This window comes from Lycorma delicatula, chromosome 1 (assembly GCF_047948215.1).
Source record: "Lycorma delicatula isolate Av1 chromosome 1, ASM4794821v1, whole genome shotgun sequence".
NCBI classification, from domain to species: Eukaryota; Metazoa; Arthropoda; class Insecta; order Hemiptera; family Fulgoridae; genus Lycorma; species Lycorma delicatula.
This window is the reverse complement of record NC_134455.1, coordinates 185,435,349-185,457,512: the sequence shown is the minus strand read 5'-3', so window position 1 is coordinate 185,457,512 and position 22,164 is coordinate 185,435,349. Positions and strand designations below refer to the sequence as shown.

The window sequence follows — 22,164 nt, the reverse complement described above, 5'->3', positions numbered from 1 at the left end:
ACAGAAACTATTTGCGAATTTGTGGTGAGGGCATCATCAATCGAAGAAATCACCCATATCAAGCACAATATGTTTTCTAACACGTCTGCGACAGGAATGCTTTCTTCGATCCCTTTTCGAGGCTATGAAGGGTTCACGCTTTTAGACGATGTTTGACAATGACCAATAGTTGTCACCTCATCATCTTCAATTACCTCCTCCTTAAGTTATAGTTAACACAAAATACGTTTAGTACAGAGAAAAACAAGTAAAATAAATAAATTTAAAAAACAATTAAAAACATGCTTTTTAACAAATCTAAAATATGGATACGCAGTAAACATAAATAGAAGATAATTTTGTGTTTTTAACAAAATAAAAAACAAAGTTGTCTTGTCTATATTTTCAAGATCACAATTAAAAGCACGTGGCCCGTTCTCAGTTCTATTTTGCACCGAAACTTTAGTTCATCCAAAGAGATTTACTTGATATTGTATATTATATCAAAACCTTTGCCATATTTAAAGAATTTATGTAGATATTGAACATAAAAGCCCTATGCTTTTGGGGTTATGACGTTACTACACGTTTAATCATTTAATTTTGCGGGACATCTTGCTTTTCTCAATAGTGTATTCAATACTTTTTGTTTTTCAACAACTTTATCCCGCTAAATTATCCTAAGTTTTTTCTCAAAGTTATCTCTTCTGTATTCATACATAAATTACACATTGTGTAAAATAATAATGGTTATTTAGTTTGTCTCTCCAACAGCCATCAGTCTATGAAATCCGCTGTTTATTTAAACGGTAATTGCAGTATTAGTCAGTGATATAATAGAGTAAGATAAATTTTAGCGATTTCTTAACCTTTCACAATCAATTACAAACAATTTCATTTTATACCTTGTCTTTTTCTTAAATTGATTTCGTTACAGAGCTCAATTTGAAATAATTCATTCAAAAATTAGTGAGGTCTACACTTCATAAAACTACTAGCTACCATTTTATCACAATTTTATAATTCTTGTTGGAACTACTTAATTAAAAATAAATGGATTAAATGAAATTTATGAATGAGTAATGAAGAAAGCATCCTTTTAATCAGTTATGAAAAATTAAATTATTCTTTTCAATGAAAGTAAGATTATTCTTCTCAAAATGAAAAAAAAATTAATTAAATAATAACATTCTTACATATTTAATAGGGAAAATCTGAAAACAAAATTTTTCACCTAATATTTACAATAATTTATGAAAATATTTCACTTTTTCAAGTTAAGTAATTAACATTACTTACAGAATTGGTTTCGCCAAATTTATATTGATAAATCATCCATCATCTATCTTAGATTTCGCAAATTAATGTATAAAGATAAATAAATAAATAATAATAACAATAATAATGCAAAACATACAAATTGATAATTTGCATTTTAAAACATGGAAAAAATATCCTTACCTGCAGAGAGCCGGAAATTAGAGTTCAATATTTTATTTTTTAAGTTTAAGTCTAATTTTATACCTGATCTAAACTCCAAGGTACATAATAATCGGATAGTTTGCGGATGATATGGCTGGCTGTCTTCGTGGTTGACGAAAACGCGTATGTAACCTCGGGTAAACTACAATCTGCATTGTATTTTACCAATATGATTATGTAGATGGAAGATAAATGAAAATCCGGATAAATCAAGTCATATAACATTTACAATGAAAAGAAATATTTTTTTCTTATCTTTTTCTGTTTAGCCTCCAGAACCACCATAAGGTGGTTCAGAGGATGAATCTACTTCAGAGGATGAATGAGGATGATATGTATGAATGCAAATGAAGTGTAGTCTTCATTTCAGGTTTCAGGTTGACCATTCCAGAGATTTGAGGTTAATTGAACTCCAACCACCAAAAAACACCGGTATCCACGATCTAGTAATCAAATCCGTATAAAAACAACTGTCTTTAGTACGATTTGAACCTTAGACTCTCGATTTCAAAATCAGCTGATTTGGGATGACGAGTTCACCACTAGACCAACCAGGTGGGTTAATTAAGAGAGGTTTATTGTCCACATGTCCACTAGGGCAATGTTTATATCCCACATACGATCCATGTTCGGTATTTGGGATTGCATCTGAATTGTCATTTAACATGAAAAAATCACACAAAACAGAAGAGACAGCAATTAGACCACTAAATTGAAGCGAATGTGCTGGTTGCTGGTCAAAAAATCTCCTTTATCTCTATCAAACTTCTTCACCATATAACGTATTCATGAAACATATATGGAGCGTATAGTTATGGAGAACAACTCCTAACAGTAACGTAGACATCACCCAGAGGTTCCAATACAATGCGCTCAGGATCTTAATGGTTTATAAGAAACAATGAGATTCATGACTATCAAACGATTCCGTACATTCCCGAGGAAATACAACGTATAAGTCCGAAAGTCATATCTATACTAAATGAACATCTGAACCACCTAGCGGTGAACATGTTGGACAACAGAGTAGAAATTAGAAATTACTTAAATAAAGTAGGAAGGAGAACAGAGGCAATCTGCATGTATTGCGAAGAGATCGACGATGCAGAACATACTTTCTTCATATGTGAAAGATGGGCCGCCCTCAGATTTGACATGGCGATCGACGGGATGACTCCCGAAGCTATAGTACCTTTTATGACTAGTCGGGAATCCAACTGGAAGAAAATAGCGTGTTACACCAGACAGATCTTATCGCAGAAAAACATCGACGAAAGGAGACTGGGTTTTTGATTTAGGTTAGGGAAGGGAGGGCAGCCTCAGCGGGGAGGGCCGGCATGCCGAGGTATGTCGGTTCCAATGAGCCGCTGGGGACTCCTGGGGATATAGTTTAGGGAATAATAGAATAATAAAACACAAGGTATAGAGAAAAGACCTCGACACCACGTCACAACACTCCAGGTATGGCGTGGTGTCTGAAAGGGGCATATAAAATAAAAGATTACTCTCAAAAAGAGCTACCGGTAGGCCGACCTGCCATGCCAGTATATAGCTGGTAGGCGGGAAGGCCTGTTTGAGTATAAAGACACTCCCCTGGGTGGCGTAACACCAACAAGTCGGTCCAGCCCAGGGGAGCTGAGAGAAAAAAAAAAGTAGAAATTAGAGGTCTAAAAAGGCGACGTGGGTTGACCTTATGTTATACTGAGTAATGGATGCATTTTGCTTTTAATGACGGTAAAACTGCTGCTTAGATGATATCTAATCCAGATAATATTATCTTATAATATGACTAATCTAAGATAATAATCCAGTGAGTTACTTTAGATTTAAATTGTCATATTTTAATATCGCTTTTATTTATTTACTTCGAGTGAAAATACTACCACCGATTCGACCATTACCAATGTACTGAGAACTATATATTGTGATGTGGTCAGTCGTATTCTCGTCAGAAATTATTAAATTATACATCGTTCTACTGTCTAATGTTTGTGTTAAGTTTAATACTTTTACCTGTGTTGTTGGTTGAACTCCTTCACTAATTTTTTTACTGTTGTAATCGATTATTTCTGTTTATTTCTGATATATGATTTTTTATATGTTTTATTATTACGGTTGTTGGGTAAATAGGTAAATACTTACGATGTAAAAGAGAGAGGTAATGTAAACTATTGGTTTCGATATTTTACAAGGATCTCTGTATCTCTGGATAGATTCATTCATTTTATTATCTGTCAATACATTTATTTCTGACTTCGACGTATGTAGGAAACGATTGCAAATAAAGTACAGCAGCAAAAAAAAAGTCTTGTCATTTTCAAGAAAATACTTTTTCTGTAATTCAAAGACTACTTTCCTAATACTGAAAGTATAAGAGATGCTAAAACCTGTAGTTTAAGGCAAACTTGAAATGATAAAACATGTAGGTAGCTTTAACCATACTACTAAATAGGTATCAAAATCTAATCTATGATACCTTAGAACAGAAAATTTCCATTGCACCACTTTCATTGCAGTAAATAAGGGACAAACAATCTAAACTTAATTTAAATTTATTTAATCAATTTATAAAAGATATAAAAATACCTGAATTTAAAAGATGATCTGGTATTCTTGGAACTTCATTATCTTCAGTATTTCCAACAGGATGAGACCGATCTTTTGGTTTTAAAATGATTTTAACTTCTGTAAATAAAATATTAAATTATAAATTAGTCGTAATTATGTTATTAACGAGTAACAAATACATAAAAAAGCATGGGAAAAAATTCATAAAAAATATGTAAGTAAAATGTAGCACAATACCCTATTTAAATTATAACGCTTACACTAGTTTTTCGTAGTTTATGTTCATAAACTTGGAGCAGATATTTTGAACCGTTAATACTTGCGAAAATCAGCACCAGCCTTGCAAAAGGAGAAATGTAGTGGGGTTTTATTTACATGTTTTAGATTGAAAATATACCTATGTTAAGTACATTCATTTTTATGAAAAAAACAGTATCGGTTGAAACTATTATAATCCTGACCGGTATAACAATCCTGTAAGATCTAACCGTCGTAATTTTAGCTTCCATTACATTTTATAATACCATAAATCCGATTTTATATTTATTTTGTTGCTTCATAATAATAGAAAAAAGTTATAAATGTTATTAAAACCAATATTTTATAATTTTTTTTTTTATTATCTATTAAAAATATTTTGAATATACATTTTTTGGTTATTAAGTTCAAACATCTCGAATTTCTAATTTAATGTATATTCTAAGCAGGCTACGTAATATTTCCTGCTGAAATAATTTGTTTACTTCAAAAATAAGGAATTTAAAAATGAATCTCTGCAGCACTTTAATGTTTTGCAAATAACATTTGTCTTGAAAACTCATGAATTAGCTTGGTGTAGTTCATTTCGATTGAATTTACATTTTAGAGTGAGTAATTATACGTTCGATTTACTTTATATATTTTCTTATGATTATTACAATTTTTTTTAATACTAAATGTTCTTTTAAGTTATAAAAAATACATTTATATTAGTACAGTTCTACGCCAAAATGAGTTATGCAATTTCTACATAATTAATAAATGGTAAGATAGTTAAAGAGTTTATTTGGCGTTTTACTACAAAATTGTAACTCTCAGATTAGAGACTAAAACACCTAGGTGATGTAAAACTTTCATTATCTAATAACACGAATTCTACTGGTATTAATTCCACAATATTGTTTATTATTTTGTAAAATAATTCATCATCATTCTATAATTACCGTACTTATAAGTACTAATCATTCCTTAGCCAATACCCTATTCCCTTCATTACACTTTTTTATTTTAATTGAGGCTAAAAATATTTTACGTAAAATGAATTTTGTAGGAGAGCAGTAGTAAAATGTATGGCAGATATCATAGATTAACGATTGATTGGCTCATCAGGCCAGGATCAGTTGGTTGTACAATCATTTTATAAGTTAGCTGAAAAGTAAAATTTAATAGTTTCTGTAACTCAAACCTACAGTGGTCTTCCAAGAGACTAAATCAGCATTATGTAAAATTGTAATCGACGGTACTAGAACTTTTCCTTAATTTCTTATGGTAGTTATTGGTAAATTAATTATATTTCTTTTTGTGGTATAGTAAATGAATAATTTTTTTTGTGAAGAATATAAAATATTTAACATTATAAGTATAATAATGTTATATGTAATATTTGTTTATATATATTAGAAATAAATAACTACATACATTAATGTGATTTATATAACATTATACAGATCACATCAGGAATAGGTAGGAGTACTATTCAGACAAAGAAAGGAAATGCCCTAGAATTTACCTAAATGGATTAAATGAATTGGCGTCAAAGCCTGAAGTAGACAAATTTTGCAAAATATACAATTATAAAAATAATCCACGACTAATGTATAAACTCACGACATAATAGTAAATTAAATATATGAAAATGTTAATTTAATATATTATATCTATTTTATATGTAAAATAGTTATAAAATAAATCCGAATTTAAAAGGTCTTAATAGAATTTGTTTGAACAAATTTTATACGTATGCACGAAATTATTTTTTTATTATTATTTTTTAAGAAATATTATTTAAAAAGTCATCGGTATATTAATATTGTTTCCTAACTCGACACAAACTAAATTTTAATAGGATTTTTTTTAAATTACCAACTTTGATAAATTGTAAGTGTTACTGAATCTTATCTCATTAACAGATAAATCGTTCATTATGAAAAAAGTTAAATAAATGAGACTTTACTTTCACAACTTCGATATCAAAAATGAAAAACGTTTTCAGATATCTAACTTAACAGTTGATATGAAATGTAATTGACGTATTAAGCAAAAAGATTAATAAAGTTCACATTTTCTCTGAAAGCTGAAGTATATACGTAAATTAATCTTTGCATTCGATTGACAAAGAAAAACCCCACGTGAAATATCAAGTTGGTAATAATGTTATATCGTACTACTCGTATACATTGCGAAGAATAAATATCTTTTTTACGTTTTGTAATATTTTTCAACGGATAATTTTAATATTTTGATGATTTTCCATTGCTTTTGGAATGTACAATTTGCATTAATCTGCAGTATACATAACAAATTCACAATAATTTGTTTCAAATTCTCTAAATTCACTTCTTTTCATCTTGTTCGCTGTAATTTAATTACGTAGGTTGGGAATAAAAAAACATAGCTCATCATGTTAAATTTTTTCTTCCACCATTTTTATATGCAACCTATATACACTGTCACCTCATTTATCCATCGGTTCGTAGGGCTTTCTTTTAGTCTTTGATCCTACTTTTCCATTATTTTTTGAACAACTTTTTTTCATCCTATTAATATAGTGAAATCATCTCTTTCATAATTTTCTTACTTAACATTCGACCATGGAAAATTTTATGTCCGTACCTTTTCAAATGAAATGGTTCTAAAACTTTCTTCTCGTTTCCAAAATTATATTTCTTTTTTTTACTTTTAAGACCGCAAAGGACCACTTTAGTCAGAATAATTCAAGTCTTTTTTGCCGATCTTTTGGCCTTTAAGTTCTTAGGTTTTACTTTCTCCCAATATTTAGTCATACTTGATGATCTTGCTTTACGATCCTCTTCTGAATAAACCCTTTTTGTATAATTAAAAGTTCTTACTTTAAAGTTGGTATTCGGATCTTTAATAACAAATATTAATTTTTCAGATTTATTAAGTAAATCTTCGTAAGTCAAATTTAATTCTTGCATGTCTTCATTAATTTCTTTGATCTTCGTGTTTATATTTTTTATTTAAGCAGGTTCTAAGAATCCTGCGTTCAACTTTAAGCAAAGGTTCAGTCCTATTTTTCTGATTTAATCTAAATAAAGTCTCGCTCGCGTAAGTAATTACTGGTTTAACCTCAGTTTTGTAATGTCTAATTTTAGTGTTAATCGAGAGCGATTTCTTGTTGTAAGTATTCTTGGTTACTTGTAGCAATTTAAATAATTTATTAAGTCTTTCAGTCCAATTTTGTTTTTCATTACAATTACAAGTAATGATCTCTAAAAACATATTTAAATCTTTCTACTAGTTCTACTTTGTTTCCATTAATATTCACAGAATTAATAACTAAAGGATCTACAGCCATCATTTTAGTCTTTTCGTAAGAAATTTTAAGTCCAATTTTATTCGCAAGTTCTTCTATACTTGTTATTTGTATTCTGGCTTCTGCGATACTATTAGCTAATAAAGCTAAGTCGTCGGCAAATTCTAGGCAATTTAAATTTAAGTTATCTCTTTTGTATCCTATTATATTCTTTTATTAATTAATTTTGATATACTGAATTTTGCTTTCCTTTCTACCAATGACATCTTAAGTGCATGAAACGCCAATATACATAACTGAACTGTAACGGCTTAACCTTACATCTTGTAAATATTGAGTTCAAATCTTGCTCAGGTTTGGCATTCAAATAAAATTTTTAGAAAACGTTAGATATAATAAAAAGACAATATATATAGATATAAGATAATAGATACATATAAAATAACGTGTCGCGAGTCATAACTAATTTCTAGATTTTCTGAAATTTACGGGGTGCGGCGGAGTACAACGTGGTAGTTTAACAACACAGCCACTGCCACTGTTAATGTTTTTGCGACACGACTGGCTGCACCTACTTCCTGTTGTTTGACCAAAAAACATAAAATAAAATAAAAATTGACCGTAATGGGAAATGCGAGTAACTATACGGAGCGGGCGAAGCCAGGTAGATTATGCTAGTTTACATAAATTCTTACTGTCGTAATGATATGCTCATGTCTTTTTAACTTTAATAAAGATCTTATTTCTTTTTCATCCTTTTTATTTTTTCTTTCCTCTATACAAAAAAAAAAAATAATTTTTACTTCTTCCTTATTTTCTATACTCCCACATTCGACTTTTTTTATCTTTTCTGTGCAAATCCATAATGCCCATCAACCACCACTCTGAAATAGTGTGCTTATTTTACACCTGATCGCTTCTGAATTTCATACATTCGCTTAGCTGAATTCGCTATGTCATGAAAAAGAAAATTTCATTTTATTAAAACTATATTCATTACCTTCTGTACTTACTGAATTTTTTTTAGTGAATAGAAAAAATCAATTAAACGTACTATACCTTATCTAAGACGTTTCTCATCTATTTTGTAACAGTTAACTGTTAGCTAACAAATTTGTAACTTAAAACTTAAATAATTTGGAATATTGTATACCACAGATGGAAAACAAAATCATAAAAATCTTATTTGAGAGGGAAATTGGAATCTGAGGAAAAATAGATCTGCAGACTCTATCACAGATTTGTAATATTTTTTACATGTTTTAAGTAATATTTAATTGTATATTTCTTAAATTAAATTGTTTAACCGGTCAGAGATACATCATAAAGCCATATATACGAGTATTTTACAGTAATCCTAATTGTCACGTTCATCTTGTAAAGAAAGGTAATATATCTTTATTTATTCTTGAAATACAAAGAAATTTTAGACAATTGATATTACATTTTTGCAATTAGGAACTTTTAAATGAGTGTTCATAACTGTTTTTCATAGATTACATAATTTATTTTCCATAGTTTAGTCATAATTAATTGATGAACTACAAGTAAATCTTAAGCTAAAAAATTGAAGTCACAATTTTTTTTTAACAAAATTGATCAAGCATTTTTTTATCAAAGTCAAGTATATCTACGTTATAAAATACCTATAATTGTCTGTAAAGGTTTAAAAAATGTTGTATTATGAGAAAAACGTTGAAATATAAGTTCAAACTTTTGTTTTTTTTTCAAAAAAATTAATTATTTTGTTCACAAAAAGAAAATCATCCATTTTTTTACGTAGCCCACCTAGTAGTCTAGTGGTTAACTCGTAGCAAATGAATTGTTTAACAGCTGAAATTCAAAGTCCAAGGTTGTGAGGTTCAAATCCTAGTAACGGTTTGTTGCTTTTATATGGATTTAAATACCAGACATTGGATACCGGTGTAATTTGGTAGTTTGAATTCAATACGTCTCAGGGACGGTCGACCTGAGTTTATGCAAGGCTACACTTCATTTACATTTCATACATATCTTTATCTCAATGGACCGAGGGAAAGTTGCTTAATGCTCACTAGTTAAACAGATTTCAACGTAAAAATTTTGAAAATTATTTTGGTGTACGACTTCTAACTTGAACAAAATAAAATCAGGCAGTAATTTTGAACATGAAATCAAAAAGATAATATCAATTTCAGTAAATAAACCGCATGGTTTTAGTTTGTCTTGACCGCTCATTCAACCTGCATGAAAAAAACTAATTCTCAAAATAAATTTTAATAATTAAAAAATAACATAATAAAACTGATAAGTAACAAGCGTACAAAAAGTGATTGGTATAAATTTATAAACATAATTTTGATTTATACAAATGATTTGATTATCAAATATCACTATGAGATCAGATATTTTGTAAAAATTTGTAAGGGTGTTAATTTTGGTCAAGCATAAAATATAATTTGGTATTAAAAAAATATAGTCTCTAAAACAAGAACATTGGTATTACCGGGATTGAAGAACTGATTCACTAATCTTTCCAACATAATACCCGCCTTCTTTCTTTGTCTATTAGATTACAGCTTAATAAGTGACTTTAAAATCCAAATAAAAAATAAAAAAGTCTTATTTTATTCGGTAAACTTTAGTATATAGTAAAATCATCAAATTGATTTCAGTTTGCATTTCATTTTAATACCAAGATTTCTCGTCAAAACCCGAATGAAATGAACTTCTTACGCTCGCGAGGAGATCGTAGAATACTAAAAATATACTTTATTCTAATATTTTCTTATCATTCTCAATCAATTTGGGAATTTTTTGGTAACGAACAGCTTTTCAGGTAAAACAATCTAACTGCTACTTCAAGTACAAGCCATTTTCCAAGTAAGAGCAATTTCATTGTCATTCATACAATATCAGGAACGGTTGAATTTGGAAAAGAGTATAAAAATATAATAAAATATTTTCCACCAATGTATTCGGCGTACAGTAACATTTGAAAAAATAATATAGAAGTAACCTTTGAAGTGACTGTGGTACTTTTCATATAAGTAATCTGCTACATCTTTACTATTTTCGGACGTTTTCAACTCACCTTATTATAAAATTATTCATCTCACTTGAATATTCATGTGTTAGAATACATTTTAAACCCTTTATTATTTTTCCCGTTTATTTTGTCGGTATGAAATTCTGTTCTACATTGTGATATCAACTTTTAATATCCTTTAATTTTGACAATTATGTTAGAGGACTCAACTTTTTATTTATTAAACTATATAAATAAATTTGAAGTATAATAACGGAAAAACAAGGGATTTTGTTATAAACTTCACCTTGTTTTTAGAATTATTTTTCAAACAAAGTAGAAGAAATTAGACAAAACACCCTTTTTAAGTACCCTTTGAACTGATGTTTATTTTCAGCCTTAAAATACACATGAAAACTTTCCCAAAATAGTTCAACCTACAGAAAAATCACTTTGTTTCATTATTTGTCCCCGATCTACGTGTTATTAGACCGACAATTATTTATTATTTAGGTATTTTTCATTAAATAAGTATTTTTAGGGTCCGCGTAACAGTTTGGAATATTACACCGTCAAGTTTAGTGGTGTATCTAATTTCTTGTTGCTACTCTTTCTTTTTATTTGTTATTAATGTATGTTTTGTGGACTATAAGGTGCTGAAATTAATGGTTTGTGATTTATAACTGAGCTTGAAATTTCATATTTGACTTTAACTTTGCTTGCATCTATTTATTACGTATTATTTATTTTGTGGGTTCCTTAAAGACTTTCTTATCACGTACTTTTGTCAGGAAACTTACTTATGGCTCCGCAGCAGAGCCGATTGTAATTATTATTGCTATTGAGCAAAAAAAATATATATATTTTATCCAGGAATGTTTATTTTTAAAAATTAATAAATCTAGTATCCTCGGTTTGATAAGTTGAAAATAAAATATAATTAATACGACCTGATAACAATTGTAATTAAAGCAAAACGTATTTTTTAAATAATTGATACGTTAACTACTAAGGAAAGGAATACAGACATTTTAAAATACATTTTTTAAGCAGTATTTTGTAATCGACATTTTTAAATTTCTACTGATATTATTTTAAATGATGTTATATATTTTAAAAAAAAGATGATAAATGTCCTAAGAAAGAAAATGCGGGACTTAGTAAACTATCGTTAGTAATTTCGAATATATTAGTGAAAGGTTAAAATATTTGAATCGAAAAACACATTTTTGTGATGTTTGATGTTTGATGTTTGCTGACAATTCACTTTAATGTAATTTACTTTTTTTTTACATTTATAATAAGAAAAAACCCGCAAAAAAGAATTGTAGAGAAATTAATTTGGAAAAAATATATGGTAAAATGGCATTCAAAAACATTATAAATTTCAGAAATTCGACCTTTATTTAAAACAAAACACAAATTATATGACAAGAAGTGTTTTGTTTTAAATAAAGGTCGAATTTCTGAAATTGATAATGTTTTTGAATGCCATTTTATTATAATAAAATTATAAAATTATAATAAAAACACAAATTATATGACACGAAGTGTTTTTATTTTTAATCTTGACCAAATAAAAAATCAGTAATATTAAAATTAAGATATACCATGTAAATATTTTTAAAGTGGCTTCTAAAAATATTTTTTTTAAATTTTGGTGCAATGTATATAATTAAATACATCGAGTTCTTAATTCTTGCTTTAAGATAATTCAAATTTTATCTGTTGTTTAATTATGAACATTTGATTGCACTTCATACTGTATTTATGATTGTTAGTAAAATGACGTATCTCATGTTAGCTATTATAAAACCTTATCCATGACCTTTATTGTTGTAGGTTGAGTAAAATGCAATAATAAAAACATTTAACGCAGTATATTCAGTGATCACAGTAAATTTCTTTATAGAAGATACAATTTTTTTTTTGTTTTTTTTTTACGTTTATTAAAAATAATTTTTTTTATTAACAAAACTTTGTATTTTGATTGTGATATTATTTAATTTCATATTTTATTTATTAATAATTTTAAATCTGAAACAGAAATTAGGATAGAATTTAATTAACCCTAATTTGAAAACAAAGCGTTTCGGATGCATGTTTATATGACATTTTTGAATATAGATATTTTAAATATTCGCCTAGTGCTTGAAATTTTTGCATTGAAAGTCTTTATTTTAATCCATTATTCACCCAAATATTAAACATTTTTTTCATTGAAACATTTTTAACAGGTAACCATTAAAAAAAAAAACAATACCACCAAGTAGAATGGTTCATATAAAACGCAACTAAACTTTTAAACATGAAGATATTTATTTTTTTATGAAAATATTTGACAATCAAATCCTGATATTTTCATCATTTAGGTACTGTCCAAATAAATTTATATTGGTAGTAGTAAAAATGATTGAAGATCGTAAACCAGAAACAGTAATTTTTGAAAAATTGCTTCAATTAAAATTTCTAATAATTGAATTATAATTAGAATATGATTTCTATACTAGAATTATATAGGTCATTTCAACAGGCTAAAGAATCTGATGAATATTATCGATTCTGTGTGGTTTCAAATTTACCTATTTTTTGACAAGTGGATCAGCCCCGGCCCTAGGCGATAGGCAAGATAGGGAATTGCCTATCGCGGTAAAATTGCCTGAACTAGAACGCAAAAAAAAATAAACAAAACCCACAAAAATATATTTCGATTACTTGAATCTACAAAATAATATTATTTACTAATTATTAGTAGAATAATATTATTATTGACTAATTTTTTTTATGATATATTTAAACTATTTCTAAAAATAATAGGTACTAGTTTTGGTTGTCGTTAGCTCGTTTAAACTGTAAATTTTGTTTTTCAATAAAACAATTTTCCGTAAATCTATATTAGTATTATTGTATTAATTCAGCTATATGTAATTTTTCTAATTAATATGGTTCACTTATGATTTTTGTGGTTTTTTGAAAAAATTGAAGTTTTTTGAAGCTTGTGTTACGGCAATTTTTGGGTTTCCTACGGCGACAAAAACGCTAAAGCTGACCCTGGATGTATTAAACTTCTTAGTGTATGTTCTTCAAGTGAACACTTTTATAATTTCTTTACATAAACATGTTATTGGCTTTAATGGAAGTAGCCAGTTGCTCTTTAAATAGTTATTGAATTCGGGAATGTCATATTTTTTTTTCGGACGAAGACCTGTATTATTAAGAAAATTTCATTTATAACTTCGATATATTATCTTAAGCAAATACTATAATAAAACACATGGTAATAAATAAAACTATATTTAAGAGAATTAATCTTATAAAGAAATAACCCGCCGGGTAAATGTAATTAAACTCTTCACCACAAAATCAGCTGTTTTTCGATGTCGAGATTTCTAAGATTCAAGCACGTGTAAAGATAATTAATTGCTTTTTTTACGGATCTGATTGCTAGACAGTGTATACAGGTGTTATTTGGTGGTTGGGTTTCAATTAATATCACGTCTCAGGAGTGATCGACCTGAATCTGTTCAAGACTATATATTTACCGGTATATTTGTAATTATTTTGCTCTCTATTTGTGCAGCTACGTCAGACCTGGTGAGCAGGTAGTAGTAATTGCATACGCGCGCACACACACACACACACACACACACACACACACACACACACACACGCACACACACACACACGCGCACACACACACACACACACACACACACACACACACACACAGAGAGAGAGAGAGAGAGAGAGAGAGAGAGAGAGAGAGAGAGAGAGAGAGAGAGAGAGAGAGAGAGAGAGAGAGAGAGAGAGAGAGAGAGAGAGAGAGAGAGAGAGAGAGAGAGAGAGAGAGAGAGAGAGAGAGTGTGAGAGTGTGAGAGAGAGCGAGAGAGAGACCCGGCCGTAGATATAAAAATGGTTGGAGTTTGCAAACAAACAATTTAAAAAAAATTTAGAGTTTTACACAAGAACAAGTTTTTTATTCAAATTGACGTACACAGTATTTTTCGTTGCCGTACAGGCTTTCTCTACTATCTAACGACAGAAAGCATAGTCAAACCAATTTCTCATTAATGAATATTTATATGGCTATATTTTCCAATATAAAATCTCTTCAAATGAAAACTTAGTTAATAACATATTATTTTATATTACATAATTATATAATTATCTAACCTTTTTCTTGTGTATAACTAGGATCCGTGCCAAGAGTTGTTGGAGTAGTCGTGGATGGACTAGGAATATCTGAAAAAAAATTAAATCAATAAATTTAAATGTATGCATTACTAATACTGTTAAATAAATTATTACAGGAAGACCCGCTTAATAAAATAAATTTTAAACCAAAGAAAATTATTCCATTAACAGGAATATTCCAAAATTTGTCATCTTTTAGAAGTCGTCATCTGATATCGTATGACACAGAAATCATTTCTATAATTGGAATAATAATAATTAATTCATTTCTTTAAATATTATAATACTCATTAATGATGATTTTAACTAATCTTAGTAGTAATAAATATATAATTATGATAATAAATTATTTTAAATTAGGGTGAAAAATATTGTTAAAACTTTGGTTAGCACTTAATCCTTATTGGAATATTAATGTAGTGAAGATTTTAAATTATCTTAGTTCAATTAATAGTAGTATTTGTCTTTTTAAATTTCTGTATGGTAATAAAAAATAAATATATACTGCTAATGGATATTCTGCTTTAATTAATTTTTATAAAGTTACTGAAAATATTATAAAAATGAAAATGAAAATGTAATAATAATAATAATAATAATAAATCACATAAAGAAAATGTTATAATAATAATAATTAATGTAATTAAAGAATATTTACAAATTTTAACTATATAAAATTACTATTTAGTTATTAAAAAGTAAATAAAGGTTATTAATTACTTTTTATAAATGTATTTATGTTTTTTTTTGTTACAAATTTTTTTATGAATACAAAAATGATTTTTATTTATTGTAGTCCCTGTAAAAATTTTCATAAATTACATTTCTGAAAGTATTAGGTAATTTTCTTAAATTCATATTATAATTTTATCAATTATGGTTCATAAAATGCTTCATTAATTGTTTCTAGAATTTTCTTTAATATTTTGTGCTGAAAATGCAATTGGTATTTCTGCACTTTATTTCGTAAATTTAAGTAATTTTCCATTACTTTGAATGAAAAAATTATCCATGTTGGAGTCACACGAGTGTAACGTCAGGATATCTCGAAAGCAAGTTGACAGGTCTTCCACGACCAATCCACTAATTTAAAAAATTCCCATTCCATTTAGTTGTTTTTTAACCGCTGGAGAGAAGTGTGGAGTTGGCCCATCGTGCTGGAAAATCTCTAAAAGTTTTAAAAACCTTATGTGTTTAATATCCATTTCACAAAGTTATTTTATGCTAAACATAAAGTAGTGTGTTTTTCTAGTAAATTTTAGCACAGATTTCTCAAAAACTACTAAAAATATAGTTCTAGGGCCAAAACCCCTCCCTATATGTATCCCTTAATCTGGATCTCAATAATTACAATCTGGCTTAATGTTAACGAAGACTAATTTTGACGAAGAAATTAAATTTAATATAGGCGACAGTGTTCGTATAAGTAAACATAAAAGGTATTTGAAAATGGATATTTATCAAATTGGACGAATGAAATATTTAAAATTCATACAGTACATAGTGAATCCAATCCTGTAACCTATGTACCCTATGTTCGGGAATCAACCTATGTTGAACTACAAAAGACCAACATAAAGACAAAAGATGTACATAAATATGTACCAAAAGACAAACATAAAGATGTATACCAAACTGAGAAAATATTACGACGAAAAGGGGACAAAGCCTATGAAAAATGGTTGGGTTTTGATAAAACGTACAATTCTTGGATCGATTTGAAGGATGAAGTTTTGTAGTGTTTTATTCAAGTTATTTTTAAAATTTATATATGTAGAAATGTTGATTATTTAACTCTTGGTGTTTTACTTTTTATTTACATTATTACTCAATTACAGAGGTTGTGAATAGAAACGAAGTCGATAATAGATGAATATAATAAAATTTTTACATCATCAATAAAATATTAATTTTAAATAATTTTACTTTTTATATATATAGACCAAGTAAAAATATCTAATATTTTCGACAAATTGTATAGTTTAAATTATTGCAACAATATTAAAAACATTACTGAAATGATGGAAAATAGGCGTTGTCGAATTAAAAAAATAGAGTTTATAAAAACAAAAAATGGTGATTCAATTATTGCCGTAATTGAAGGATTTGGAAAAATATTTTTACCGCAAAGGTTCAATGATCTTACACTGTCAGATTTAAATGAAATTAACAATTCTAAAGACGTGTATATAATACACAAGGGTATGAGAAAAATGGCCAATGGTCATAACTACCATGATGTAGAATTTACATGTGGTATTGATTTTGCATATTAAAATTTTCTTTTTTACAATAAATATTCAGCAATTTCTTTATCCCCATATGGGAGTGTATTTATATGGTTTTCCAATACGAATCGTTTGTCGTCATATTGAGAAAGAGCTTTTTGACATTGATCAATCGAGTGATTTGGTGATTAAAACTACGTAATGGTTTCGAGGTGGAATATGAAATGTTTCTATTGAATAAACAGTCTTTATAAAGCTCGTGATTTAAAACGTTTAAATTGCAATCTTTATGAAATATACGAGAACCTTTTTTAATTCCCTTGGCCGTCTTTTTTTGTTCTAAAGCATTCTGTCTATATCCCCAAATCATTGAATACATTCTTGCTCTTAACCCGACAAATTCATAGATTGGTTTCACACTCATTTCACTTTTAAACGTCCTATATCCCAACCGTAAACATTTCCATCTTGTTGATTCAATTGTTTTGGTTTATCAAAATGTTCCTGTTTTGTTGGCACTATTGAGTATAATAACGATTCTGTATTTGTCATTCGCAGTTTTATATTTTCATGACCATATTTAGGTAAAAAGTGGTTATAATGATAATCGTACATGAATAGTTATGCCAAATCCGTCACTGTTAAACCTACATATATGGGTTTGTTTAAATATATATTTTTTTCAACATTGTAATTCCAACCACATTGTTTCCATAACTGTAATAATGATTTACTCTCGGGCTGGCATTTAATTTTTTAAATTTTAATTTATTGTTAATTAATTTGCATTTCGATTCGATTTCTTACATTTTCAATTGTTTTACCCTAAACACTGTTGATTAATTGATTATAGACTTTTTTCAATCGGATCTTTGCGCGACGCCATGCAAAGAAATTTTTCCAAATGTAATTTTTTAACCACGGAAATTGCCTAAAACTGACTGCACTGTGTATTTTTGTCATCACCATTCCCTGTTGAAGATACAATTTTAACGTTCTGTAATGTAAGACGTATTTGTGTTTATCTTGCAAAGTGCACAATAGCTTTATACACCGTGCTCGTTTTTCATCCGAAAGAAATGGAGAAAGCATAATATTGGCAATGGATTTTCTCTCTGGCGCAAGTGGATAATCTCTATGTGTTTCGTGCAAGTGTTGAGGATATGTTAAATCAACTTCCAATATATAACCAATTTCCTCGTCGTCTTTTACATTTTGCACATTTGTAAACAAATATTCGAGATCATTTTCATTACACCAACTGAATCCATCTACTGGCAACGGTTCCATCATACATTTTCCATAAAGAGATCGGACATCGTAATATTTAATAAATTTCGTAGGTATATTTTATCATAGTTGTCTATATTGGAATCGTTCGCCATTGCATAACGGTTGGGAATCATGGATACCCCGCCGCGAATGCCTTTTTCAAAAAAAAATACAAATCAGGGTCTGTAACAAGTTCCAATTGTACTTTTGTCGCCTTGAGTGCTGCAAACCATGATAAATGTTAAGTCAATGACAGGGATCCAAATTGGTTGTGTGAATCATTTTATTCCGAAAATTTTCAAATACATCAGCCAACAGCATAACGTCCAATTTCATAAAGAAATCATAGTATTGACCAAACGTCTTAATTTCAAAATTATTCCAAATGTTTTGCGCATGTCTATAATCATATTCAGAGATGTTTTCTCTCTTTAAATCGTCATTAAACACTTCGATGGGTGGTAATTGTCTTTCATTGAAAACAGATGCCAATGTGTAGGGATAAAAACTTTTTCGAGAGATCATATTAAACAACTCCATTTGTTTTTTTCTTTTCTTCGCAATTGCTTTGTGTATTTCTTTTAAATAATTGATTTGTTGTTGTAAAAAACCTTTTCTTATCCATACTATATAAATGACAATGATCAAATAAACTTTTCACCAATTCATCAAAGCTATAAGATAGAAATTGGTACGAATCTATAAATCGGTATGATATTTCATTCTTGAGTGTTATTTGCAATACAAGAAATTTCAAATTTATCCTTCAATTCATTCAGCGGCAATACAATATGATGCGAATCGTAACCACGTAAATTATGAAATACAACTGGAATAAATGTTGCGTGTTTAAAATTTAAATTGCAATATTTATGGGCCGGTCCAATAAATTTACCACTTGTATGTGAATACATATGGTGTCTTACACGGTTCACAATAATCTCATCTCCACATATAACACATTTTGTATCATTTTCAAATTTTTCTTGATCTGTTTCCCTCATAATACACTCTTTATTAGTTGACAATTCCTTTTTGAAATATTCACATTTATTACATAAATCAATGAGAAACTTTTCAACTACCTTGTCATCATCTGTAGTGGCCCTGTATAATTTCGCTTTGACAATTCGACGGTTTTTGTCGATAATTACATACCAATATCCAGATAGTTTATGGGTATGTGTTTTTGTAGTATTACTAGTACCCGTTTCGGGGTTTACATTATGGTTTGTAATTATAAACGATTTGAAATCTGCATTTATAACAAACGGCACGGGTAATATTGAAGAATAGTTTTTAAACGATACTTCATTTCCTCGTCTGCGATTCTCTCCTGCACCAATCCATTCGTTTGGCATTGTAATTCTCTGAACCTTTCCTTGTTTACAATCTTTAATAATATGTTTTGCAAGCTTTTCTTTAGCTTCCCTTTCACGTGACCAAGATTTAAAACAATGCAAACAATAGGGACAATATTCACCTTTTCTACGACATATATTATTACCACTCAACATCCTTGATATACCATTATATTCGTTTGTCATATTTATTAGAGCATAATGGGAGCGAATTAATTTAACATCGGGTAATAACAATAACCAAACGACATTTTTTAGGTTATTATTCACAGTTTTATATATACATCGTTAGGATTAAACGATTCTTCGATATCATAACAGAAGACATTTACACCAACATTTGCGGTTTGCGCTTCAAATTTATCTTTAACAGAAACAGGATATTCTATTCCTTTCATGTTTAATCGATTTTCAAACTGTTTATAGAATGAAACACGATAATTACAATTATTGCTAGGAAATAGATGTGCTAGAATTGACTATAAAAAACATTTTTCGTCATCATTTTGTACATTTATTATAGCGTGTTTTTTTAATAGAGCTTTTTTTGTATGTAAATATTACCCCAATAAAGTGGATCGAATTCTGATATTAAGAGATCTAAGCTTAATATTTTATTCATAGCCCATCCACTTCCCATTTGAATAAATCTTTCAAAAGATTCGTTAATTTTTTCATAGACTTGTAAATACTGTTCATTCAAGACGGTTAGCTTTACACATACATTTAAAGAAAATCGAGTGCTTCTGTGCAAGTTAACTGTACAAAAATCACAATTATCACGCATACATTTTTCCAACTCTACAACCAGGACTAAATAATATTTAGTATTGTCTCCTTTATATTTTTCAACTGGTAATCTTATAGCGTTAAATACCACATCTTTCATATCCATTAAAAATTCATTATCTACAAAAGTTTTTTCACCAACATTCCACAAGTGTTTTATTAAAGATCCACCCAATGCTTGTTTTGTATCTGGTATTTGAATATGCAATATCAATTCAGAAACAGATATTTCTTTATTTAGTTTGTGTTTCATTTCAAAATATTGTTCAATTAAATCATTAAAAGCTCTTTCAACAGACAACTTATTTTCCACAAAAAGTTTTACTTTTTCCAACTTGATTGATTTATAAAGATTTTTTCCACATGAAGTAAATAAATCTTTATTATATTCACACATTAATTGCATAGTAAATAGATTAGAAGTTTATTTTTTATATAATTGTTAAATATCACCATTTATATTGTGTAAAAATGTAATTAAATCATATTTGTTAGAGAGATTTTTGTAACAAAATACTAATTTACTGGCATTGTCAATTCGTTCAAAATTCATGTTCTTATTATAATGAAAATAATTTTAATAATGATGTGTTATTGTTGTTATGCTGACACAATCTTGATTTCGCTAAAAGTAATGATGTCCGATTTTAAAAATTAATTTTAAAAGTGATTAAAACTGTTAACCGAGTACATTTTCATTTTATTTAACCACCAATTTCAAAAAAATATTGTGAAAAGGGCGCAACTCGAGAACGGGTGGACTTGGCCGGATGAAACTACCGGCAATCCATTCAAAAAGTTGGAAAGTACACTTTTGATTAAGCCTTTCTAAATCGCGTTAAAAATTGTCTAGGACGCACCGTTTTCGAGATACGCCCTATTTTTTAAATTCAGCACAATCATTTTTAATAGTGGCGGTGCTCTGAGTGCACTCGTATGTAGAAAACATTTATACATTCTAATTTAGTCCGACAAAACCGCTTCAGTATTTTCTAAAATCAGTCTTATAATATATTAAAACCCTTAGGTATTTTCCGTAATAACCCTTTGCACCATTAAAAACTTAAACAATAATCAATCCGGAAAAATCTCCCTCAGAAATTTCAGATTCAAAAAAGAAAATCTTCTAAAACGAAAAAATAATTATTTTTCAAGTTATTCCTAATGCTTATAATAAACAAAATTCCTTATAAATATAAATTCCTAAGTAACACTTAAAGTTATCTGCAGATTGTTTTATGTTGCTGCATCGGTCATTTTTACATAGCTTTTTTCGAGGGGGGGATTTAGGATTAATTCACCATATAAGCTTAAATTTTGTGTTTGAGAATTTGAAATGGAGATTTTGTGGATCAGGAAAATACCAAGCCTGACCGGGATTTGAACTCAGGATCACCTAGACCAAAAAAGAGGTTACTACTCCTCTACGATAATTATTTAACACAAATATTCAAATTCAATCCAATTACAAATTACTTTTAAAAAAATTGGTAATATCAACTTCGAGAAAAATTACTGTTCTCTTTTATCTTGCAAATACTCGGTAAAATTAGAATAACATTAATTTTTGTAACTAAATTCGTCTATTATTAGAAAAAAGTAAAAAAGAAAATTTAGAACGTATTTTAAACTTTTAAAAATTACATCAACTCAAGTCACTTTGTTTTAAATAATAACCGTATACATTTTTACCGGTACATAACCAATCTATTACAACTACAACTACACATCATTCGCAAAGTTTAAACA

At 28.5% G+C, this 22,164-nt stretch overlaps 1 protein-coding gene across 1 annotated transcript in view; it reads right to left on the bottom strand.

Moving 5' to 3' along the window:
• LOC142317727 (opioid-binding protein/cell adhesion molecule homolog) overlaps window positions 1–22,164 on the bottom strand; it is a 306,375-nt gene that overhangs the window by 30,838 nt on the left and 253,373 nt on the right. Inside the window, exons 7-8 of the mRNA XM_075354275.1 lie at window positions 14,745–14,813; window positions 4,048–4,146 (exon numbers count right to left, since the gene is read on the bottom strand). Of these exons, the coding sequence (XP_075210390.1) occupies window positions 4,048–4,146; window positions 14,745–14,813 (168 nt within the window). The remainder of the gene's footprint in view (window positions 1–4,047; window positions 4,147–14,744; window positions 14,814–22,164) is intronic.